Genomic DNA, 21,114 nt, shown 5'->3' with positions numbered 1-21,114 from the left:
AGCTTAATATTGGCTAAAGTGGTTCTCCATCAGTTGACTTAATAATGCTTAAAGTAAGTGCATGCTGAATGCCTTGGATATCTAGTTTTGTTTTTTTGTTTTTTTTTGTTTTTGTTTTTTTTTTTAGTGTCATGCAATGTTCTGCTCAAGAAAACGAATGAGAGGAAATATTGAATTTTTCATTCTGAAGCAAATGAGTAACAAAATGCCTATGAGGTACCTGTGGGCATCTGGCAGCGCTGTAGCAGTCCCCAGCTGTAGCAAATGGAACTGCCTTTCCAGATAGTGTCTGGGAAAAAAGAAGATCCGCAGCTGTAAAAAATGAAAAATAATAATAATAATGCAACTCATTACCATGGAAACAGCAATGCCCTCATTATTTTCAAATATGCACTTTTTGTAGTATCTTAAATATATTTATGTGATTAGTTAAAATTTTACCAAAATATTGCCACTATAGCATATAATATAGCATTGCCTCAAATGGATACATTTTATTTAACACAAAAAATATACATGGACTAAATGGTCCTAAAAAAAAATCACAGTTACATCTGAAATTATAGAAAAATATGAAAAAAGCAAATGAATGGTTTTTCAAATTTATTTACTCATAGTATTTCACAACAAATCTCTGACATAGATGGAGTGGGATCAGGAAGAAAATCACAGAAAAAAAATTTCTTCAGAGGTAGACCCTTCGTGCTAAAGCAGTGTGAGCCCACGTGTGCCGCATCTATACCAGTTTATTGGTACGGTTCTTTTGCTCTTTCGTTTGCTGACGTTGTTAGCAACATTTGCTGATTGCCATTAACACTGGAGACTCTATACAGAACACCACAGCTAGATTCACCGGATCAAAGGCAGGTTGTGCAGAATCCTCAAACTCCATTACTGCAATCACTCACGCTTGCATTATTAGTCACTTTGATAAGGTCCCAACAATGACCATCAGGACCACTGAGTTGATTCAAGACATCGACAGGTCACACTGCAAACCCTGTGATGGCACAGAGTCCTTTGGAGGCAGTCCCCCAAAGGAGCCTTTCTGCAAATACCTCATCTCTAACGACAGTTATAAAACTGTCAGGCTTTTCCTAATCCACCAGAGTTGCTGTGTGCACCTCCCCGAGCCTCCGTCAGTGTGGTCAAGGTGTGCTTGCATGCACAGTGAGTGGAGCGTATGGGCAGTGGAGTTGACGAACAGAACAAATCAGACCGATTCCAAGATGAAAAGCTGTTAAACGCGTACCCCCATTCTGCTGCTTCTTTGAGGCACCATAGATTGGAGCAGAACACAGACACAAGTTTCAGAGTATTTTACTGTCTTCTCCAAAACCATGAGCTGCCAGTAACTCCCATTTCATAGTGATCACTGCTGGTGAGTGCACGGTCTGCTTGCCTCTGATGAGGCCCAGCACATTGGCCAGACTATTACCAGCATAATTCCTTGGATACTGGACAGGTATGTCTAACTTTACATGTCCGAACTAAACTGCATTGACTAAATGGCCAACATACAGCAAGGTCCATACATACCTGTGACTTGAGTAAATTACCAGTTAATTTCTAGAATGATGTCATGCTCCCCCCAACCCCAGTTCTCTGAGCAGGTCTTCATCCCTCCTCAGTGGTCCTTAACTAACTGTAAACTGGGACAGGTCATTCTCGTAAGAGAAACTTAATGTCATCACCTCTGACATTCTGTCTTATCTGATGTGGGATTGTTTGAAAGATAAAATGATATGATATCTGGAAAAATACAATATTCAATAGATTATTATCTGGAACTAATGGTATTCCTTAATATCTTACCCAGGAAAAAACCTTACCACTTATGCTAAGAATATTGATTTCTGTGAATTTAATATGGTTAGGGATTTTTAAGGTATATAGCTTGATTTGAAAGAGAACTATCTTATTACTGTTACTATATAATGTTTGTATCAAAGGTCCCCATACTTCCTGTCATTTCAGAGAAAGTATGTATCTAATAAGTATAAAGGAAACCATCTTGTACAATGGTTCTTCATTATATCCTGCCATATATACCAGTACATTGCTGGGCTTTGCTTTCGCAAATGGAGTCTTTTGGTTTTCCAAAGAATCTCAGCACTTACTTTTGATTTGCATGGAATCGAGATCCACTCTCACTTTGCTAAAAACAGTGTACCCCGCAGGTAGGTAGTCGTTTTCACACGCACAGTCAGGCCTCCTGCTTCCGTTGAAGGGGCATTCATAGGGATTTTGAAGTCTGTAACGACACTGGATATTTTAGTCCTTGGTGCATTTGTTAGATCCCCGTGTGGCAAATGACAAACATAGAAGAGGTAAAACAGAAGGCACACTTCTGTCCTTCCACACCATAGTGACAACACATTAACAGGGAAAGAAGCAAAATTCACCATGGGCCAATACACAGAATTCTCACTGGGAAATTCAAGGACTAACTGTACCAAAAAAAAAAGAAAAAAAAGAAAGAAAGAAAGAAAGAAAGAAAGAAAGAAAGAAAGAAAGAAAGAAAGAAAGAAAGAAAAGAAAAATCAAGATACAACTCCCTCTTTTGTTACTAGAATTAATTGTATTTCTATGAAAATAGATAAGGTCTTAAACTTATCCCTTCGGTATTATCCTGTGTCCACTGCCTTCTCAATCTCCTGTCCAATACGTGATTCCAAAGCTCAATGTCTATGGGCCCTAAAAGTGCACAGACAGGATAAAGTGTCTCATACCTAAGGCCGTATATTTCCGAAAAGTTGTCTTCACTTTTGACCAGTTGTAAATATTCTCTAGGGTTCTCCAGCTGCATGCCTGAGCAATGGATCTGAGGGGGAATACACAAATATCTAGAAAACATTTTCCAATGACAAGATCAAGGTGAAAATCAATTAGAAACGGTCGTCATCGTACCTTCAATATTCTTCCCCTGACGTTAAGGTCATAGTCACCGTCCTTGGTAACGTTGTTTGTAACTTGGAGTTCCTTGCAAGTGGTTGGTAATTTACCTTCAAAGATAAATTAATGCAGTGATTCAGGAGCGAGCAAGTTCCACACAGCATGGACTCGACCATCAGAACCATCGCTGTACTCCGAAGGTCTGACAGTTTGTGTTGCAGGGTGTGACAACTGCATAGATCTATGCTGACATTTTAACTGGAACTTAGGAACACTGGATGCTGGGAAGAGTTTGGAGTCTATTACTTACAGTCATTGGCATAACATTTCTTTTGGGCATCTGGCTTTAAACGCTTTAAACATAAGTCACTGGGCCAACCGTTCTCAGTCCTGCATGCTACTCTTCTCTCCATTATCCCAATTCCACAAGTTACTGAGCACTGTCAACACAGTAAAGTTTGAGGTAAAATAGATAACAAATAATGAGGCCAGGAAACCCACACTGCCTTCTCCAAGACTACGGTCTTTCAAAACAAAGTGAGGGTCGGTCACGGTTAGAACTACGGAAGATGCAGAAACACGCTAGGACTGCGTAGTCACTGGAGTGAAAGCATCCTTCAGGGCGAGCCTGCAGCTCTTGTTTCTCAGTGACTGGGTCCTTACTTATTTTGTATTTATCAGCTGCATGCTACAGTCATCTGGTCAACATTAATTAATGGGGCTTATTAAAACTCCTTATATACATAACGCACTGCAAATAGTAAATATTAGTCTCACTTATTACTGTTATTACAGCTACTTAGAGGTTTTTTTCTCCTGACAAAATTACAGAGTAATGTCATGGTATTTCCATTAAGTTGATAGACAGAATGTAGTGTAAGTAATATATATTATGTATAGATTACAGAAAGCAATTCTTTTCTTCCCTTCGCTGATAAAATTTTCTGAAGTACCCACATAAAGGACAAGCTATTGTCTTTGAGGACTACAAATGAGTATTATTGTTATCTTCTTACAAGTTAGAATAAGCACAGAAAGAGTGAGATATCTATACAAATAACTAATGAAACGGATTTTAGACAATGGTGTAGAAGATAACTTGGAAGATCTACTTGAAAATGCGGGTTACCAGGCATTCTGCCTGTGAAAAGCCTTATGCAAAGGGCCCTAAAATTCAGAATTCTGGACTGACCTTGCTCCATTTCCCCACTTTCCAAGTGGCTACATGCAGACAGCTTCTAAGGTCGCATTTGTACACCCGAGGAGACGGTATCACCGGACATTCCCCATAGACGACAGGGCGAAGCTGATGGAACGTGTGCTTCTTAGAGGACTGGACCTTAGTGCAGTATGTGACCTTCTGTGGGGAAGTGAACCCACAGTTACCTGCACACTGAAAAAACGCACACTGGTAAGCAAGTGAGGAGTCCTGAAGCTCACTGTGAGCCCTAATATCTGCCAGCTGCTTCATATATATCATGCATATCAATCCACTGTGGCAAGATTAACCAGCTTCATTCACAGGTTGGGAAACAAAGGGCCATAGAGGTTTAGGCAGCTCACACAGAGTCACACGAGAAAATATGGACTGTCTCGATCTAGCCTAGATACTGTGTCTGAGGAGCCCATGAGGGCCCCCTTTCCATTCTGAACTCTACTCTATTTGCCCCCTTTTCCTGTTCTCATTCTGACACTCTTGGTTACTTACACACTAGAATCTAAGGATAGAAAGGACTCATAAATCAATGTGTCCTTCCTTTTACAGGACTGTTTGGCTACTCTGAGTCCCTTAAATCTTGATATGAATTTAGAACCAGCTCGATAAATTTGTGAAAGCGAGTTGTATTTCTTTTTGAAGAAGCCAACCAAAACATCGTGGCTAATTGAGTCTCAGCAGAGATGCCAAGTGGATCCAGTCAGGAAATGATAACCTCTTCCACAAGCTGTGTTGGGCCCAGAGAGAAGCCATGTGCAACTGTAGATGTGGGGGATGACTTCATGTCAGCAATGGAAATAATCAAAACTGTGTCAGACCTAAATATATAAACTAAAAGTTATGAGACTCAAAAGAAGATACAGGTCTGCATCACATTAGCAGTGATTTTTAAAGATATGATGACTAAAGCCCAAAGAGCCACAATTGTAAAGGGAATAATGAATTCGACATCGAAATTAAAAATGTGTTTTAAGAAAGTATCAGGTATGGGAAACCTACTTTCTAGTTGTCAGAGCCCGAGAGACCTTTCCCTAAACAATATAGGCCACTGCCACTGTCCTTGGTTGGCCTCCAGAGCTTGAAAGTGTGACCTTATTGCTGAAGATACCACGTGACTTGGAGGAACTGCTAGAAGTAACTGAAAGCTTCCTCCCTGGGGACAAGGTCTCATAGTATTGGAAAGTGCTGTACAAGCAGCTAAGGCAGAGAAGCCACAAAGACCTATCCTGCAGGAAAACCTATGGTCTGTAATGATGTCCAGCATGGCAAGAAAGACTCAGGGGTGAGATAGAGAATCTTAATTGGCCGTAAGGCCCAATTCCTAAAAAGAATTCATGCCCGGATTCTGTAAACTGGTCAACTAGCTATAGCTGGTGATATCATGAACCCTACAGCCTTGGTTCTCAACCTTCCTAATGCTGCGACCCCTTAATATAATTCCTCATGTTGTGGTGACCCCCAATCACAAAACTATTTTCATTGCTACTTCATAACTGTAATTTTTCTACTGTTAGGCATCTTAATGTAAATATCTGGTATGCAGATGGCCTTAGGTGACCCCTGTGAAAGGGTCTTTCAACCCAAACGTGGTTGCAACCCAAAGGTTGAGACCTGCTGCCCTAGAGGATAACTTACATTCCTGATCCATTTTAATTCCCAACTCTATTCTAAATCCGTATGTTACACCCACAGATAAGTGAAGCTCTAACCCCTCATCAAAGCTGCTTCTTTTTCTCCCAGGGACAGGAAAAGAGACCAAGATGACCTTACCTGCGACGAGTCTCCTGTAACCACCGAGTACTTGCAGTGAGGGTTCCTGCATTTTTTGATTGAAAGCGGTTTCATTAAAGGGTCACAGAGACTTTCATTCGCTTGTACGTTTTGTTCATTCACACATTTCACCAACCGATAGGTCTCTTTTTTCTTACACGATGTTGAACACTGGAAAAGCAATGGAGAAAAGCAAAGAACGCTTTCCTATGTGCACGGTCCTTGCAAGTTTGTTCTTCATGCCGTGGGGTGGGATGGTACTAACTGTAAAGTCAGAACTCCAGCGGGGAGGCGGGAGGATGAGGAATTCCAGGGCAACCAGGGCTGCAGGAGCCTCTGTCTCAAAATAAGGCGGCAGGGAAGACAGGGCAAAGTTAGAAAGAGAGGAAGGGGGGATGGGGGAGGGAAGAGGAGAGGGGGGGGGGGAGGAGAGTTCTGCAGATAAATCACCGAAGTGAAAGCCTGTCAACTTGTATTCAACTCTAAGAACCCACAATGTCCTCTGATCCCCACGCAAGGACACACAGCAGCTTTCACACCGTGACGTCACACATACACATTCATACACATGTGCATTCATACACATACGCAGACACGAGATGATGTTACTAAGGTTTTGAAAAATTACAAAGCATAGTTAAAGGGGAGGCCCTCGTTACCACTCACGTCTAGCCAGTCTCCTGTCGTCCACTGGTACCTCATGCAGTTCTGACGCCAGCACTGCCGCTGCCCCTGAGGCCGGGTGGATGGATCACACATGTCTTCAGCCACTCGACCAGTGCCTCTCAGCCTGCAGTACACCTCCCTCTGCTGCACCCCTGACCCACAGGTCACAGAGCACTGCGAAGGAACCCAGAGGGTCTAAACAAGACAGCTAGCAAATGCCAGATCACATACTGATAGCAAAACAGAGTATTGCACGTTTCCTTATTTGTTATAGACATGGCCTGGCATTATATCATACATTAGATAGAAAGTCTATAAAATGAAGTGATTTTACTATTGTATTGTCTAGAGTATATATACATATATATATGTATATGTATATGTATATGTATATGTATATGTATGTGTGTATATATGTACATGTGTATATATGTGTGTGTATATACAGATATATACACATATATACTGTTACTCACAAAGCACTTCAAGTTTTCCAGAAATTGTCAACTGAATCAGGCTATGCTAGATGGTATCCCAGTGCAGTAACCCTTTCTTGAATTATACTTAATGTCTATAGAACTCACTACGTAGGGCGGCTACATTATTTTAAATGACACATACGTTCTAACACTATGCCCATGATTTACCACTAAAGAAGAATTTCTAAGACTTCTGATATGTCACGTGCACCACCCACTATAATTTGACTCTATCGGGGGGTCTAACTATTTGCTAAGCCATTGACTCTTGATTTTATTTCCGCTGGCAGGATTCTGGAAATGCTTGCGTAAGGTATAAATTCTCCATTCCAAGACTGGGGCTCTCACTACAGCTCTGTGCTCTTCTTTCCCCGGGGTTGACCAGGATTGCCCATGCTCAGCAATGCAAACCTTTACTGCACAGGCCTCAAGACTCCTCCTGCCCTACCTAGTACCCAGTTCCAAAACCATGCCCATGCTCTGATAGGACGTCACTGTCATTTGTGATCTTCCTTCCTCACCCATCTGAGTGGCTATTCATTAACACCTTAAACTGGAGGTCTCATAGATAGCAGACACTGACATCTCACAGGTCAGAAGTTCAAAATGAAAGCATCAGAGTATTTCACGTCTGGTGAGGAGACGCTTTCTGCCTCACCTATGGTCATCTTTGCATCTTCACACAGAAAACAGGATACGAGATCTCTAAGAGCCCCTTCCATATGGACAATAATATCAATTACAGGGCCTCCACCCACAAAGTCCCTACCTCCAATAGAATTATTTGGAGGGCAGGATTTTAACACATCCACTAGAGGGGAACACAAACTCTTAGCATGATGAAGGAGAGTTGAATCTTTGCTCTCTGTTGAGCCCACGCGGCACTAAGTTGTCTCCTGGGGATGGAGACTTGGCACATTCTCAGCTCTGCTGTGGCAGGAGTTCCCAGACCTGGTAGTATCCATACAGCAGATATTGACAAGGTAAGGCCAACATTAGCTAACCACACAGGAGGTTGGAGAATATGTATCAATTGTGAATTTGGTTGTCTGTGTCTCCTGTTACTCCAGAAAGGATTGGGGATCAAATAGGATAATAATGCTTGAAGACTCGCTGGTATTCTCAACAGAGATAGTATAAGAAAAAATTTTAGACTATCTTGCCAAAAGCAATCTACAGATTCAATGCAATCCCCATCAAAATTCCAACTCAATTCTTCAACGAATTAGAAAGAGCAATCTGCAAATTCATCTGGAATAACAAAAAACCTAGGATAGCAATAACTCTTTTCAAGGATAAAAGAACCTCTGGTGGAATCACCATGCCTGACCTAAAGCTGTACTACAGAGCAATTGTGATAAAAACTGCATGGTACTGGTATAACGACAGACAAGTAGACCAATGGAATAGAATTGAAGACCCAGAAATGAACCCACACACCTATGGTCACTTGATCTTTGACAAGGGAGTTAAAACCATCCAGTGGAAGAAAGACAGCATTTTTAACAAATGGTGCTAGCACAACTGGCGGTTATCATGTAGAAGAATGCGAATTGATCCATTCCTATCTCCTTGTACTAAGGTCAAATCTAAGTGGATCAAGGAACTCCACATAAAACCAGAGACTCTGAAACTTATAGAGGAGAAAGTGGGGAAAAGCCTCAAAGATATGGGCACAGGGGAAAAATTCCTGAATAGAACAGCAATGGCTTGTGCTGTAAGATCAAGAATTGACAAATGGGACCTCATGAAACTGCAAAGCTTCTGCAAGGCAAAAGACACTATCAATAAGACAAAAAGGCCACCAACAGATTGGGAAAGGATCTTTACCTATCCTAAATCAAATAGGGGACTTAATATCCAATATATATAAAGAACTCAAAAAGGTGGACTCCAGAAAATCAAATAACCCCATTAAAAAATGGGTCACAGAGCTAAACAAAGAATTCTCACCTGAGGAATACCAAATGGCTGAGAAGCATCTGAAAAAATGCTCAGCATCCTTAATCATCAGAGAAATGCAAATCAAAACAACCCTGACATTCCATCTCACACCAGTCAGAATGGCTAAGATCAAAAATTCAGGTGACAGCAGATGTTGGCGAGGATGTGGAGAAAGAGGAACACTCCTCCATTGTTGGTGGGATTGCAAGCTTGTACAACCACTCTGGAAATCAGTCTGGCAGTTCCTCAGAAAATTGGACATAGTACTACTGGAGGATCCTGCAATACCTCTCCTGGGCATATATCCAGAAAATGTCCCAACTGGTAAGAAGGACACATGTTCACTATGTTCATAGCAGCCTTATTTATAATACCCAGAAACTGGAAAGAACCCAGATGCCCCTCAACAGAGGAATGGATACAAAAATATGGTACATTTACACAATGGAGTACTACTCAGCTATTAAAAAGAATGAATTTATGAAATTCCTAGGCAAATGGATGGACCTGGAGGGCATCATCCTGAGTGAGGTAACACAACACAAAAGAACTCAAATGATATGTACTCACTGATAAATGGATATTAGCCCAGAAACTTAGTATACCTGAGATATAAGATACAATTTGCAAAACACATGAAACTGAAGAACGAAGACCAAAGTGTGGACACTGCCCCTTCTTAGAATTGGAAACAATCACCCATGGAAGGAGTTACAGAGACAAAGTTTGGAGCTGAGACAAAAGGATGGACCATCTAGAGACTGCCATATCCAGGGATCCATCCTATAATTAGCCTCCATACACTAGCAAGCGTTTGCAGAAAGGACCCTGATATAGCTGTCTCTTGTGAGACTAGGCTGGGGCCTAGCAAACACATAAGTGGATGCTCACAGTCAGCTATTGGATGAATCACAGGGCCCCCAATGGAGGAGCTAGAGAAAGTATCCAAGGAGCTAAAGAGATCTGCAACCCTGTAGGTGCAACAACATTATGAACTAACCAGTACCCCGGAGCTCTTGACTCTAGCTGCATATGTATCAAAAGATGTCCTAGTAGGCCATCACTGGAAAGAGAGGCCCATTGGACTTGCAAACTTTATATGCCCCAGTACAGGGGAACGCCAGGACCAAAAAGTGGGAATGGGTGGGTAGGGGAGTGGGGGGGAGGGTATGGGGGACTTTTGGGATAGCATTGGAAATGTAATTGAGGAAAATACGTAATAATAATAAAAAAAAGAAAAAATTCTAGATGTTTCTCAAGTTCTGTTTTTACAGAAACCCCAAGGAGCTACTCTCCTCTCTTCTACTGCAAAATAGGTTTTATTATAAGAAAAAGTATTTAAATCTCACAAAAGCTAAGATCTGAATTTGCCCAGTGACTTAGATCTCTCTTAAAGACCATGGCAGCTTTCAGTTAAGTGGCTGCCAAGTCTGATCCTTCTGGCTTGCATATATAACTAGCAGCCACAGACTTCAAAAAGACTTTCTGTCTCCTCACTTCTGAATACTGTGCACATTTCTACAGCTTGTGTTGACCTGCATGCTATGCTTAGGCTACTGGGCTCTGCCAGCTCATTAAAAGTCATCTAGTATAAAGACAAAAATGGATGCTTGGCATCAAGCATCTTAGGCAGACCGATATGCAGTCAGGCATGCAGTTCTGCTCATCTGAACCTCTTAAAAAAAACGATTAGCCTATAAAATAGTCCTGTTTTACAGTCCTGAAAACATTCCAGACAGTTTGAGAAAATAAACTGTATTTGGACAAGAGTCTCACTGTAACCTTGAAGGTGAATTCTTAGAATTAGTTCACAAAGAAAAACTTCTGAGCAAGAAGTTCTATCAGACAAAATGCTGTTTAAGTCAACACAACACAGGGTTGGTTTGGTTTTGTCTATTGATCATAATGCATATTGAGAAAAAAATCATGGAAGTCTTGAATAGCAATATTAGATTATAGAATTTTATATTCTCAACATAGATCTCTTCCCTAAAATGAATACATATAGGGACACCATGTAAAAAATGTACTCCTCAATACCGTTCCCCATGTCAGATCTAAGTAAATAAATATACTCTTAACAGATCCTACCCTGTGTATTTGGTAGATTGTTCTTTACAGAATTGCTTAAAATAACAACATTGAATCCATCTTTCCCTTGACTGCTTTCTCACAGTGTGTCTGTCACACTGTGGGACCTCGCAATTCTTCTATCTATCAAGTAGCTATGGGATGTAGCCACCTTGTTAAGGCGGTCGAATAGAGTAGGATGATATTCTACCCCTTGTTTGCTTTTACCCCACTGTTTCAGGTTATTCTCTTGTGCTGTCTCAGGGACAATGGCTATCTGTTTACCAAGTCCCTTCCTTGACACATGGCCACATTTGTTTTATTTTGAACACTGTGAATTAGTTACAAAAGGACTCCCCGTCTTTTTAATGATGGACTCCTCAATGTTGTCAGATTTGGGTTTGTTAAGCACAGGGGATCACTGTACACCTCTGGTCCAAGATGTGCAGAACATCAGGAGAATATCTCCTAAAGACAGCAAAATACTGAAAAGCCACTGGACCACTAGAATCATGGATATTTCCAATACATAGTGTACAACACTCAAGCTGAGCTCAGGGTGAACCAAGGGGCATGGCTGGGAAGTAAGAGAGAGATTTGCTCTTCTTGGTCACCAACATTCCTGTGGGTCAGCAGCATGCTTCTCTGCTGTGCTATATCTGTCCATGATTGTATCACAGGGATCCATCTTTTCTGGCCTTTGACCATCTGCCCACAGTAGTAAACCCATCATCCATTCTAACATGTTGTCATGGCTTACTACCAAAGATGAAACGTTGCAAGGTCTGCTAAAGGAATGAGCTTCAAGGGCCTCAGAGGCAGAGGTGCTAAGATCATCAGAGGCAGAGGTGAAGACTATGACCAAGAAAGACCATGGATGCACAGTACAAAGCCTGTCTTCTTTTTAAATTGGGTTTTCTTTTTTTTTTAATTTTTAATATTTTTTATTACATATTTTCCTCAATTACATTTCCAATGCTATCCCAAAAGTCCCCCATAGCGCCCCCCACTTCCCTACCCACCCATTCCCATTCTTTTGGCCCTGGCATTCCCCTATATTGGGGCATATAAAGTTTGCAAGTCCAATGGGCCTCTCTTTCCATTGATGGCCGACTAGGCCATCTTTCGATACATATGCAGCTAGAGACAAGAGCTCCGGGGTACTGGTTAGTTCATCATGTTGTTCCAATTATTGGTTTTTCTTTCCTTGTCATAGACGTTAACTCTGTTCACCCACACAGTCCCCAGGTCTGTGACAGAAACAAATAGCCACTTGTGTGGCTCCTGCTGTTTGACTTATTCTATAAAAAGTACTGACACGAAGCCAGCCATTGCAGGCTGTCCCTGCGCTACATCTGGTAATGTGTTCTACACATGTGTGACTTCAGAGGGATGCACGAGATAATCTCTGCTTGCCTCTTTGTGCCAATTGCATGAATCAGAGCACTGCTTTAATGTAATTACCATAAAATGAGTTCATTTCTAGTGCCACCTTGCATGGTGCCGCCATTACAAAGACTGATTGGAAAATTGGCCGGCCAGATTGTTCAAATGCCTTCTTTCAAAGGAGTGCATTTCCTCTGGTATATGATAATGTTTTCAATGTAAGTACTTAGTGGTGCATGTTAATGACTGCTACTAAACAGTGATAAACACTGATTTATAAGACCATTTGTGCCTTCTTTCCAGATGTGTGGCTTTAGGGGAAAATTAAATACTTGAATCGTGAAAAATGCACTCAGCACCCACTCAGACACACTACTAGAGGGGAGAGGTCTTTTGGATTTGTGTATTGGAATCCAGCTTTGCTTCTCAACCCCACATTGAACAGATGGCTCAGTGTGTCAGCTCCCAACTATGATACTGAGTACCATCCACGTGGATGACTGTGCCTAGAGGGGAAACCTCGTGACTTCCTATCTCCCTTGATCAGGGCCAACCTAAGGGACAGTTTACAAAGACAATAGAAGAATCTCTCTCTACTCTTTCCAGTTCTAGGGACCAGTTAAACACGACCAAGTTCCCAGTACCCCAACCCTCTGCAAAGCCTGTTCTATGGTGTCTGACCCCAGACGTTTTTCCTTCAGCAAAAGGTTCCACTCAAAAGCCAACTGTCCATTAAAAACTACATAGGTTGGGGGTTCTTGTCCTTGAATAGGCTAAAGCATCCATACAAACACCTTTCTTTCAAACGTGAGATGTCAGCCTGGACCTTATTTGTTTACCAGTCTCTTTCATAGTAAGTCTTCTTAACCATCCAAAGCTACCTTGACCTCTCACTACACTTGTTCTCTCTCTAGTTGCAACTCTGCATGCAATTCACTAGTCGTCTCTCCAGGATGCAGTCTTAACTCAAATCCAAGATTCTGAGATGCAAACAAAGCCGTTACCGTGGATACAGTGTGTTGTTTAGTAAACTAGATGATATTAGAACCCTTGAGCTTCTCATCATTAGCCTGGTCTCTGTGAATTTATAATCTCAAAAAATGAAGTCACTGAATTATTTTACCAATAGAATAAAGCAAAGGCAACAACACTGTACAGTGCAGAAAATACCACAACAAAAGACACCTTGAAGAAATAAACCTTTCAAGACTACTACAAACAACTACTGAGCGTGGGATATTAAAATGTAAATATAGATATCTAGAGATGATAGATAGATAGATAGATAGATAGATAGATAGATAGATAGATGATAGATGGATGGATAGATGGATAGATAGATAGATAGATAGATAGATAGATAGATAGACAGATAGATGATAGATGATAGATGGATGGATAGATGGATAGATAGATAGATAGATAGATAGATAGATAGATAGATAGATAGATAGATAGATGGTAGAGATGGCAGGCGATGGTTGTAAAATGCCACATACCTCCTTCCATTTATTGGCCTTCCAAGAAGGGCATCGTCCCGATCTGCAAACTTTGTGAGTTCGAGGTTTATGCATAGATAGATAGATAGATGGTAGAGATGGCAGGCGATGGTTGTAAAATGCCACATACCTCCTTCCATTTATTGGCCTTCCAAGAAGGGCATCGTCCTGATCTGCAAGCTTTGTGAGTTCGAGGTTTATGCAAATGACTGCAATATTTTTCTTCTAATTTCCTTTGGAATTGATCAATACAAAGAACCTCCCGGTACTTTATACCTTTACCACAGGAAGCTGAGCACTATAAAAAAAAAATAGAGGAATACACTTAATGTATTTTTATTAACTTATCTTTAAGGACTATAAAATGAAGCAAGCAAAAACACCATTGCTTTGACATTCCTGTTACACATGGTCTGATATGTGCAGTTCATGAGTATTTGAAATTTGCCAGTTTGCTCTGAACTCTGAACTTTGAATTGGTTCTGACAATATAAAATTCCTTCTCTGTCTAAAATGTACTAGGCATAAGTTCTGATGCATAAAGACTTAGATTTTCTAAGGTTAAAGACTACCTTCAACTAACTGTATATAATGTCTAAACCAGTATTCAGGTTGGTATATACAATCATCACCTTGTATATATGTATTATCATATTTTTATAGCGAAATATATATTTCTCAGTGAAAACAAAACCAAAAATCCTCATGGTCACTCAGTATAGTAAGTTAATAGTCTTGGTTTTTTTTTGTTTTGTTTTAAGTCCTTATGTGTCTGTATTTTGTACCACTGTGTCAGGCATATCTCTGTGGAGCCTTCCAATATAGACAACAAATTGCTTAAGAATATAATTCCATGTGTGAGGTCAGTGCCATGCAGCAGGCAAGTTGGCTTTGGCATGGAGTACTAGTACTTTTGTATAAATTTCTCCCATTGGGAAAGAGAGGTTAAAACACCAGTCCTACAAACTCCTGATAGAGATCAACCTAAGAGAAAGCATATGAAATCTCCAATACAGTCCTATGTGGACCATAGCCAAAGGGGTTCTTACAAACTATTAGGTTCCTCTTTGATCCTTCTTCTTCATGGGTTCTCAGTGAGGACATTGATCACTTGAGCGTGATAGATAGACCATGGGAAAGCCAAGCACGGAAGACATGAATCCCAGACAACTCTAATTTACACTGATGGGGGAGGTGAGTCTCTCCATCACCAGCCTTTCACCAGACCTCTCCTCAAACTTACCCTGCCAAAAGTCTTTTTAAAAATGAGTTGAGATTGGATTCATTTAGAAATATGTAGTATATTGTGAGAATATTAGATAGTATATTACACACACGCATATGCATATATACACATGTACACACATATGTATTATATGTATAAATGTATAACTATATATACATACATAAATTACAGAGGCTGGATGAATAACTCAGCGATTAAGAGTGCTTCCTGTTTGATTATGAGGATGAGAACTTAAATCCTAGCATTCACATAATAAACTGTGTGTGTCATAAAAGCCTGTCGCTCCTCCTTGCAGCATCCAGCGTTCTCCCTAGCCTCTCCTCAAGTGTTCACACCCATGTGTTCATGCATGTGATTGTGTACGTGTGTCTATGTGCATGCATGTTTTTGCATGTATATGTGTACTCAAGTGTGCATACATATAAATTAAAGCCATGTGATGGAGTCTCAAGAGAATCATTGTTTGCTCACAGACAACATATATTTGTTTGCTGTGTTGACCATGTATATTCATACATATAGCTCTTCTTGGGGATTCCTAAAGTTCTTTTAACAGTGCAAAGATCTCAAGAAATTAAAAACCAACTTACAGAATATTACAGGTATTTTCAAGAACGACCAATTAATTTATGAAACAATTGCAACCGGGGGAAAGAGACTGAAATCGAGATTTTTAGTTTAGAATGCAGTGCTATCTCTGCGTGGAATGTAAACTTATATGTGGTAAACCGAAAGTCCCTCTTCAGAAAACAGAACCGTTTCCTATTCCTCTCCAACTCTTTCTCTTCTACCTTGTTTTAATTAATTAGAGTTATCCTGGCCTGGTTAGCTTAATCCAAACTATGTTTTAAAGGGAAAACCAATGTCATAAACATATTTTATAAGAAAAAAATTTTATTCTACAAAAGTAAAATCGGTAACCATAATTTCAGGTAAATTTCTTATCTGCTTAGGAATGGCAGCGCCACTTTTTTGCCTGTGGCTTGTTTTGGTTTATGAAAGATACACCCAGGTCTAATCAAGATTCTTTTCAAACCTGGTATTATACAACTTGTCATCATATTTTTTTTTTCACTTCATTTTATGTTACGGGTGTTTTGTCTCAATATATGTCTGTTCACCACATGTGTGCGTTGCCTGCAGAGACATGAAGTAGATACTGAATGCCCTGAGACTAGAGTTATAGATGGCTGTGAACTGCCATGGAAATTGAAAGAGCAACCAGGGCACCGAACTACTGAGCCATCTCTCCAACCTCATTATTGTGACAATTGGACCACAATAATATTCCCCCCCCCTTTTTAATGTTAAACAATGCTCATTATTTTCTTTCTTAGACTAACCAATCTTCCCTTGAGGCCCTTAATTTGTCTACACACACACACACACACACACACACACACACACCCTTAAGCTTAAAAAACTACCAAACCAAAGATTCGCAAAGTAATTTATGCTTTGGATGGCCTTAAAATCAAACAGTTCTCTCTGGAGCTCTGAACTAGTTCAGATCGGTTTTCCCCAAGTTCTAAGGAAGACTCACTGCAGCATTTGATCACGGCTGATGAATGCCATGTGGGGATTCCTCTAAAGTTAAAGAAAGCATGCTATGCATACAATTCTGTTTTCCTTGGACAGAGGCAGCCTCACAGTAAACAATAGTGAAACGGTACTCTCCTCCTTCTCCCCAAACACACTATATTCTGAGCTGTGGAGACTACACAAAGCAGTCCGTTTCATAGGAAAGCCCCAAACAGAGATTGTTTCCTCTGGTGCAACAGAAATATCTGATTTTTTTTCCCTCTCTCGTTTTTAAGCATTGGCATTTTATTCCCTTGGAATTTTATTAATAACACACAGTCCTTTCTTGAATTCTTCTCACTGATATTTTTCTTAAAAGTCACCTTTATCTCCTATATTGATCATCTTAAAACTGTTTCGAAGCTTGCATATTACTTTACAGGACAATGACTTCCACAGTGGCTTCCATGTCTCCAATATACTTTGGTTACAGCTACCACCCTCTTCTCCAGTCAACCTCTTTCCCGTCTCAATTCCCTTCCCCTTGTCTAGTGGCCACAGATGTTTCATAACCACAAGGACACTAAGCAGCGACAGTGAATAAGCATTCATTTGTAGAGAGAATTGCTCATAGGCAACTCCTGTCAATAAAGAATCCTCTGGCCAATGAGCTGAGGTAGAAATAGGAAGCGGAACACTGGCCGGAAGAGAGAGGATTCTGGGAAATAGTGAATGGCCTGGGCGATTTGCCTTGGAGGAGACGGATGTGAACCAGCTGGTGGCAGAACTCAGAACAAAATAAAGGAGAATCATCCCAGACTTGGACGCATGAAGCTGAGGAGAGGTAACTAACCATGCGGAAGACATAGAATAGATTAAATGGGTTAAATAAGATACGAGATAGGCCAAAACGTGTGGCCTTGGTGTTTAATACATTAGTCTCAGAGTCATGTTTCCAGAAGCAAGAGAGAGAGAGAGAAAAGTGTTTTATGGGTCTTCATGGTCAATGATGCTTACAAACAAGGTGAACAGGGGTGTCTATTAAAAACAGGACATTTGAAGGAAGTGTACAGTCTACTAAGCGATAAAATGGAGACTCTCTGGGCTTCTATTCCAAGAAAACTCAATCTATAATGATAAGATTAACTCTAGAATAGGAAAAATCTCTTTTTTTATTACAGACTACTTGTATGGAATTATAGAATAAAATTGTTATTTCGGGTACACATGATAGAAAAAAATCAGTGACTTAACTGTAGAGATTTTTGACTAGCTCTAGAAACGTAATTACCAAACAAATCCAATGAGGAAATGGAGGTGGTCTTGATCTCACACACTGCAGCCTTGGCTTCTCCATCCAGAACTTTATCCTTTTCTGACAGTGGGAAGCATACTCTGGGAGAATTAGTATGCAAGCTAGCTAGTATCAACAAAACAGCCTGACATCACACCTATTGTCTTCTAACGCTCTGCTATATAACCTGCCCTGTACAGACCTTCCTCTCTATGTGACATCAGTAAAATGACATCTATGTAAGGGCAAAGGGGATTAAAAAATGATTAAGCCAAAATAAATCTAAGAACATTTATATACTATGGAAATTGTGAAGACATATGAATCAGTAAAATACCAGAGAGTACTACAGAACAGCACACATTTTATGTAGAACAGGCTCAGAGATGTTTCCCAAGACTGCCAATAGAGTGGGGTAAAGGACAAAGAGGTCAGTGAATGAGACAGTGTATAATGATGTTCACTAGAAAGGACTCTGCCCACCCCATGTCACGATGCCTGAACACACAAACTCCTTCCTCACCAAAGCCATGGCGCTCTCAACCCTGTCTGTAGATCAATAACTGAGGGTAAACACTACCTTTCTGAATATCATCTTTCTAAAAATTGCTTCCTATTCTTTCTGTAATAACGGACATTTCTCGTCAGCTAATCTGTAAGTGTCTTTGACTCAGAGTGTGTGGTCTGTGAGTGTCTTTGACATGGTTTTGGTTGGCTTTTATGGATCCCTTCTTTGCCTCCTGGTTCTCATTTGCTACACTCAGCATGCCCGTAACTGTCTATTCTTTACCTCTTATTCTCTTACGAATAATAAAGCAAACCAAGAACAGACACACTGAAGAGAAACATGGAAAATAGAGAGAGCCCAGAATGACTTGCTCCCTATCAATGTGTCACAAAGAGTGGAAGAGATAATTGCAGGACACCATAGGCCAGGAGAGAGAGTGTGCAATGACTCCCTCATGCGCCTCTGACATGGCACCAAATCCACTGGGGACACCTAACTGGTTTGAGATGGCACATTCCAAATTCATTGGTTGCTTTCCTATGCTGCTGCATGCTTAGTTCCTCTGAACTGAATCACACACACACACACACACACACACACACACACACACACACACACACACATCCCAGGGATGGATGAGACACTGAGACCAGGGAGATGGAAAAGTTACAAGAGTCAGAAAGTCTGTCTCCCAGGCTATGTACACAATGAACAATTCCTGGGGACAGAAGACTGGCAGAGCAGCCTGAAGCTTGTGCAAGGAGCTGCGGGAATGCAGTCTTAGTAAGTAGTCACTGTGTTAGTGATGGAGCTGCCTTTGAGTCACTGGCTGATGACTCTGGGGTTTACTGGAGTCTCTTCATTAGTGTGCAGCTACTGCTGTGTCTGGAGTGAACAGACATTTGTTCATGATGCCTACCCCAAAGCCAGGCATCAACAAATTAGCCATCATTTTATTTTAGTCCTTGGAGATGCTGTAGCTAGTTATCTGTGGAAATTTTGATCTGGTCTGCAGATTAGAAGATAAATCAAAATTAGAACTATAAAAATTACAATCACATATTTCATTTGCTTTAGGATCGTCCTTTCTGCGACTAGACCCACATCCACATGCAAATGCTTATGTAGTTATTTTTTAAATTGGGATTTATTTTTCTACATTTGCCATGTAAATTTTATTTATACTCCTCTAAGAGTAAATATTAATGCTAATATATAACTGATGGAATGTAAGTTAATATAATCATTATGAAAACAGTATGAAGTCCCTCTGAAAAGTAAAACCGGTATTACTTCATGGCTCAGCTGTAGCAGTGCTGGCTGTGTACCTGAAGGCAATAGTCACCACACAAAAGAGAGACCTGCACAGCCATGTCATAGAGTGAGCTAGGCGATCATCAGCTGAGGAGCGGATAAACAAAGCCCTCTGCATGTGCACAGTGCCTAAGGTGGTCAGGCACTGAGTGGAACATGACTTGGCAGTTTTAAAAATATGCATGCAACTAGAGCTGATCTTGTGGGTGAAATTAAACAGGGACAAAAGGACAAGTGTCCCATGCTCGCCCCACCTGAAACAACCACAAGAACCTGACACGATTACCTGAAACTGAAAACAGAAAAGGACCAGATGGAGAGAAAGGGCTTGGAGCTGAAGGAGCTCTGGGAGATGGGTGGGGCAGGGGAGTGGTCAGAGCAGGGTTTGGCATTAAGAAGACATCACAATGAAACACCTGTGCCTTGGTACAAAACCTGGAATGATTAAATATTTATTACTAAAAGTAAAAAGTATATGAAAAAGAAAACAAATATTCAACACATGATATTAAACAAGTGGTATTGGACACCAGATGGGAGACAGACTCTGGCATCGACATTAAAACTTTTGAGGATTTTTAAATTAAAAACATTTTTTTTCATCGTGTAAATTCTTTTTCTTAATTAAAAACTTCCTGGATGAATTCTCTGTGTGTGTAAATGTATATGTGTATGCATGCATATATATGTATATGTGTGTGTTTGTATATATGTATATACATATACACACATATATATACACATATGCACATAAACATGCATACACACAGAGAATTCATGCATGCATACATATGTATATGTATACATATACATATATACACATACATATATACATATACACACATATACATACACACATATATAACCATATATATGTATATACATACATAGATACACATATATATGTCTATACAGGCACACACACATATATATTTAAATATATATGTATATATATGCATGTGTGTGTGTATTCCATATATTACATGTCACCACCACTTCTCTAAAATACCTTTTGGTAAGTAAGTTTGACAATAACCTATTTTTAAAGCTGACCTCCAATAAATCTATTTATTCATTCCAGGCCAGTTCATAAGCATTAGCACTACCTCTGAACAGCCACAACCCAGCTTCTCCACTCTCCTCCTCACTGACAGTTAAAGAAAAGCAAACCAAGAAGGAGACCTCGTCACTTCGCAATAGCATTGCAAAAAATGTTATGGAAAGAAAAGGATGCTTGCCAAAACCATTTCGTAAATGGCTAAACTATTGGATCATTTGGTCTTCAAGCTACTACAAAGTCCAACCC

General features: G+C 40.3%; 1 protein-coding gene across 1 annotated transcript in view; it reads right to left on the bottom strand.

The window, feature by feature from the left end:
• Adamts20 (ADAM metallopeptidase with thrombospondin type 1 motif 20) overlaps positions 1-21,114 on the bottom strand; it is a 124,696-nt gene that overhangs the window by 9,373 nt on the left and 94,209 nt on the right. Inside the window, exons 29-37 of the mRNA XM_021183238.2 lie at positions 14,056-14,223; positions 6,548-6,721; positions 5,882-6,052; positions 4,088-4,288; positions 3,206-3,335; positions 2,911-3,005; positions 2,733-2,824; positions 2,121-2,254; positions 221-312 (exon numbers count right to left, since the gene is read on the bottom strand). Of these exons, the coding sequence (XP_021038897.1) occupies positions 221-312; positions 2,121-2,254; positions 2,733-2,824; positions 2,911-3,005; positions 3,206-3,335; positions 4,088-4,288; positions 5,882-6,052; positions 6,548-6,721; positions 14,056-14,223 (1,257 nt within the window). The remainder of the gene's footprint in view (positions 1-220; positions 313-2,120; positions 2,255-2,732; positions 2,825-2,910; positions 3,006-3,205; positions 3,336-4,087; positions 4,289-5,881; positions 6,053-6,547; positions 6,722-14,055; positions 14,224-21,114) is intronic.

Source organism: Mus caroli, unplaced genomic scaffold (assembly GCF_978045245.1).
Source record: "Mus caroli unplaced genomic scaffold, Mus_caroli_1 scaffold_16, whole genome shotgun sequence".
NCBI classification, from domain to species: Eukaryota; Metazoa; Chordata; class Mammalia; order Rodentia; family Muridae; genus Mus; species Mus caroli.
Note: the sequence above shows the minus strand (reverse complement) of the source record. Positions and strands in the feature narration are given on the sequence as shown.